At 34.2% G+C, this 5739-nt stretch overlaps 1 protein-coding gene across 1 annotated transcript in view; it reads left to right on the top strand.

Annotated features, from left to right (window-relative positions):
• The window catches only part of LOC107565166 (NACHT and WD repeat domain-containing protein 2-like), a 61724-nt gene that overhangs the window by 11293 nt on the left and 44692 nt on the right, over positions 1–5739 (top strand). Inside the window, exon 3 of the mRNA XM_016250383.1 lies at positions 4057–4145. Coding sequence (XP_016105869.1) covers positions 4057–4145 — 89 coding nt within the window. The remainder of the gene's footprint in view (positions 1–4056; positions 4146–5739) is intronic.

Genomic DNA, 5739 nt, shown 5'->3' with positions numbered 1-5739 from the left:
TATTATTATTATTTTTTTTTTTTTAAGAGTGCATTTTTAATTAAAAACATAAAAAAGGTTGCCTGACCCAGCACTATGTAAAAAAACAACCCAGCAAATTTGTTTAATGTATAAAACCCTACAAGCTGGGTCAAAATAACCCAGCATGTATTTTGTGCAATATTTAACCCACCATTTTTTAGAGTGTGTAATCCTGGAACATGCACTTAATGTAACTATAGGTACCATTTTGATTTCATTTTCACTTTAAATGCAAAGAGCCTGGAAAATCTCATTTGTCTGTACAGCAGTCCTTCAGAGCTTTGATTGGGGCTACAAGGCTTTATTATAGAAATTATAAGTCTTGTTCAAGTCATTTCTTTCTCTCACCCCTTCATGACTCCCTCCATTGTCTTTCCTCACTTCCCTTCCTTCCTTCAAATCAATCTGGTTCAGAAATGCTATTTGCATTACCCACCTCCCCTCCACCCTTTCTTATCCTTTTTTTCTGTCTGTTCTTTATCTTTCTTTATCATCATCAATCATGTCAGGCATTTCAAACATGCCACGTGTAAATGTGGAGACCAGCACAGCAGCTCATATAGCTGGTGTTTTTTTTATTTATTCTTTTCTTTTTCTCTCTATTTTTCTTCCTTTCTTTTTCTCTATGCATATTTCAAACCTTATATCTTTGACACAATTTCCAGGTGGATACATATCGAAAGCTTCATTCTGTTATGCAAATGCACTGTTTAAAGTGCTCCCCAGTGTGTGGCACGTTAATTTATTTATGACTATATGAAGGTATCTACTTAGGTGCTTTTCCCTGGTGTTCTGCCAGTCTATGCGTGTCTTGTCTACTAACTTGACAATAATGCTGTCTAAAGGTTTCTTTTGTTCTGAGGATGGTTTGTTACATGTGGGGAGATCATTTCAGCCTTGAACGAATGATAAGACCACAACAAACCTTTTGAAATGAACCTTTCCAGTTTTTAAGCTCCTGTGTTATGTCGTTTGTGTTCATATAAAAGGGCAGTCATAATAAAGGTCTAATGGTGCAGGTACATTTACTGTTGTTTGGTGAATTGTTATGGGCAAAATACAGTCATTTATTTCAACAGGAAGTCACACAATTGTGAATTTGTGAATTGTGAATTTTGTGTGAGGATGAAAGACTTCCCCATGCAGATTTCACAGCGGTTTCAAGTTGGTCAAGCAAAACTGCCGTGTTGACAACAGAAAGCTGCTTGATTTGAAAGTGACGTCTGTGTGAGCTGTGCTTCAGATATCACTACACTATATTGACAATGCACCTTTTTCCTAACGAGCCTACTGCGCTTTAGATTATAGAAGGCACATCTGGTTTGTGGAAGTTCCACTCAAAAAGACTGGAACAAATCATTTCAAATAATAAAATTGTGCTACAAATAATCCTTATCTATCAGTTTGACTGAATGAGCTGTACATTTTCACTCATGTTCTATTATCAGACGTCAGAAGAATAATGCAACGCTTGCTATTTTAGTGTGACATGGTATAGCAAGAATATCTGTGGAACAAGCTCTATTTAGTTTGCTAAATTCCTTTCTTCCTGATTATTTTCATTTCCCCTTGTATTCCACTCTAAAAATATATATGAAAGACGACAACATATACTGCACATTTAATTTGGGATATATCCCTGAATAATTCACTGAACTGCATTAAGAATCTCTCTTTTTTTCTCCTCAAATCAACACGTCTCTTTCCAAGTTTGTTTTCACATGAATGCTTTAAAATGTAATTGTTAACCCCTGTTAGCAGTGTTTACTGAAATGTTTTTTAAAGAAGATGAATACAATATGTGTTATTTGTCGAAATGTCAGAAATCACTTTGAAATATTATCACATAATGTTCCAGTTAATGAGATTTTTTTGTTGAAGGCATCATCTGTTACGAAATATAGACATAGGCTACAGTGATATTTGGAGTGACTTATGATCTGTTGAAAGTAAGTTGCCGGAAGGTCCAGATATGATGTTTTGATTAAAGGTCAAACATTTTTTTAAGAATAAAACATATGCACAGGTGAATTGTTTACAATATTTTCACATGACAACAAACATTTACAAAAATAGATAGGGTGAATTTTCATTTAATGCCAATTTCAAGAGATGTTTTTAAGTGCTTGTCTTGCTGTCATATGTTTAGTTTTGTTGGGGTGAAAACAAGTTGAAAGAGTACAGGAAGACATGATAAGAGAATGGAAAGTTATCAAGGCAGCCGGTTCAAAAGAGAGTGGCTGGGGAAACAAAAGCTCTAGATAGTTTCTCCACAGCATTTATTACTGAGAAAACAACAAAAATGGCACAGGAAAACAGTGTGAGGGAAAAGTAACAGACTGAAATTAGATGCTTTATAGGACAGCCCAAAAAAGATCAGAATGGACAGTTATAAAAGATTTAAAACATGAAAGGCGCATGAGCTGTTCAACCAGCCCAAAATCGGTACTAGGCTGACACAGATAGAGATGCTGTAGTGAGCTGTGACACGCTGTCTTGGCTGCCTGTGTCTAGAGGGTTTAGAGCGCATGATTGGCCTCATCTTCCACAGAGAGCTCTCCAGTCAGTTCTTTCTGTTCTCTGTCGCAATATCAACTATCAGTGGAGAGCCTGCACAATAGCAAACTGATGCAGACAAGTAGAAGAGGAAACCGTGCTTCAGTAGGGTCAAAATGTGCATATAAATGGCAAACAAGTTCAGCTACCTTTCTACCTAGCTACGTTTGACTTAGCAAATTATTATGTGACCTTGAAATCAGACTGTTGTGATAGCAGAGCAAATCTTTTTTAAGCAAAACTATTTAATGTAGTGTATCAAAGGTTTGTAAATGCAGGTTTAATTGTTTTGTGAATAGGGCACTGATAGTGTTTGTTTTTGCCTTGCTACTAGCAGTAGTACAGTGAATACAGGAAGCATGAGTATCCTCAATGTGTCAACTCACATGCTTCATATGCCCTGACTGTCTGTGACAAAAGGCATCATGTACTATTCAACAATATACACTGCTGCTGAGTGCAAGATTCTGAGGCCACTAGTAAATGCTGCTATTTTTGCATTTTGCATTTTATTCACTACAAATTCATTCAAAATTGGACAATTAAAATTTATTTCAGAATATATTTTGCTTTAATGGGAGCAGCACTCAAGCTGCATGAACTGCAGCAGTTAGTTTCAAACCTCACAATCATATTCTCATATATATACTATCTTGAATATTTCTTATTTTATGTCATATGTCTTTGTTTTAGATTTTCAAAATCCTGCAACCTCCTGTTTATTTCCATGTTTTGAATCCCAGATTGTCAGTGTGATCGCAGACACTGTGTTTGTTTTTGCTCTGCTACTAGCAGCAGAGAACAGTAGTGACTACAGTGTAAGCCAGGGAATCTCTGTTTTTTTTTTGGGGGGGGGGGGGTAATGTATCACAGAAACACCATAGTATTCTTTAAAGCACCATGTTAATACCATGATGCATTGCTATGGTAATCATTCAGTGTTCTTGTTGCTAACTAAAAAGAATTTTAAAAATCATTATTTGAAACACAGCTGAGATAATAAAATTGGATAAAAAAAAAAGTTTTTAAGTTTTTAAAAACTTAAAAAAAAAAAAATTTAATGTTAAATTTGGAAACTAGTTGAGATAAAAGTTTAAGCTGAAGTACTAAAATTATTGAAAAAAAAATAACAACTAAAAATTAAAAACTGACGAACGCACATAAATTGACTAAAAATGTGAACTAAAAATAAAATGCAACTTGAAAATATACAAATTAATTTAAATTATTAATAAATACTATAATAGTATAGAAATAATAATAAAATAACATTGTTGAGTATATGGTAAAGTAGCATGATATTACCATCTGAGACCATCACTCTTCCATGGTACCAACACAATACTGAAAAATCTGAATAAACTGATTTACAGACATTTGCAAACAAAGAGTTATGAATATTTACAGATAAAGGTTTAAAATTCTGTCCTCTGAGTATCTTCTCTTAATATTCATGTTTATTTGTGTGTCCTGTCACAGATACAGAAGCAGAAAGAAATGCTCTGAAAGAACATGTCTATCCCAAACTACGAGACTTCTGCAGGGAGAACTATGGCATTGAATTCCAGGTAACACAGCCATCACTTTTCTGTAAATTCTCTACAGCAACCATTAAGTTCATTATAAACAGATTTAATTCTCTTTTTTTTTCTTTACTAACATTCTGCATTCTTCTCATCTCTTGCTCTGTGGGCTGGAAAGATAAAGTTTCTTAGGGACTATTATGTGATCTCAACACTGATATGCTTATACAAGACGAAAGTATATCTCTCTTATATTTGCCCTCAGGAGCATGGCCAGAAAAAATCTTCTTTCTCTTCCCCTCCTCTCCTCTGGAGTGGTATTTACAATGCAAATGGTTTTTTGGAGCAGTGGGGAGATTTTTATCGTGCAATTTGATAAACAAATGCAGGGCCTAGAAGAGGTACCATGGCTATTGGCGCAGACAGTGTGCTGAGATTGAATTGAGACTACATGGATGTGGGGCTTGACCTGATTTCAAGAGCGTCCCTTCAAGAAACAGATCTTTATGTAAGACTACGCCTTGTTAAACGCAAGTCTACTCAGTGATTTTTAGACTGTTTTTAGTGTCACCGAAAACATAAGTGACATTGATAATTGCAATAATCTTTGATTTAAAAAAAAAGTTGTTGTTTTTTCTTTCTTTCTTTTACTCCTTTTGTCATTTTAAGAGCTTTAATGGTAAAATGTTTGTCACAGTACTTTATTCTGTCCCAACTTAATGTGCAGAAACAACTAGGGTCTCGATTATGAACAGTCATTATGAACAGTCATGCACAGTATGAAAAATTGATATGCTTTTTGAGATTTACTGAAGATTTTTAACTTTTGTATTGTGACGTACATCTGAGTAAAACATATTATCGAATTTGATTTTGAATCAAATCGACACGTTCCCATTCACATTCAGCAGAGAACGGCCGACTTCCATCGACCGCTGGAGAAAGGATGCAAGTGTGTCCAGTGACGCAGCAAAGTAACAAATTTAACTTTATGCAAATGAGCAGCACATTTCAGGAGTGACTACAAAATGTGAGTGAAGTCAGTGTGAACAGGTCTTTAGTCATAATACCAAAATGTTCTGTAGTCAATAGCAATGCCTGTGAAATTCTCGATACCAATTTTGATACCACACCCACCTAAAAGATAATGATATTGAACACATCTAAAGATTAAATGTTATCAAATGTCAAATTAAGAAAGTATCAAAACAAAGAAAGTAATCAAAAGTACAATGAAATTACTTAAATTATTGCCATGGTCTACATGATTATTCAATATAATACATTAATACTGATTCTGTAAATAAAATGAACTATTGTCTAACATTCTTTAATCCAATAAGATATCCACCAATTGCAATTGATTTTTTTTTCCCAATGTCAATATGGATTAGTTAATGCTACATCATAGACAGCAGCAGTTCTTTTAGACTGCATTTACACTGTAAGACCTAGTGCACATATCCGATTTTTACTTTCTCTTGTCTGTTTACTGTTTAAGACATAACTGACTGTTTACATTGTGTTTTCGCTGTGTTTACATTTCTGTTGAATAGGTGTTCTGTTGAATATATATATATATATATATATATATATATATATATATATATATATTATATATATATATGCTTTAACACAC

Source organism: Sinocyclocheilus grahami, unplaced genomic scaffold (assembly GCF_001515645.1).
Source record: "Sinocyclocheilus grahami isolate Dianchi unplaced genomic scaffold, SAMN03320097.WGS_v1.1 scaffold985.1, whole genome shotgun sequence".
Classification (NCBI taxonomy): domain Eukaryota; kingdom Metazoa; phylum Chordata; class Actinopteri; order Cypriniformes; family Cyprinidae; genus Sinocyclocheilus; species Sinocyclocheilus grahami.
This window is presented reverse-complemented; position numbering and strand designations above follow the sequence as displayed.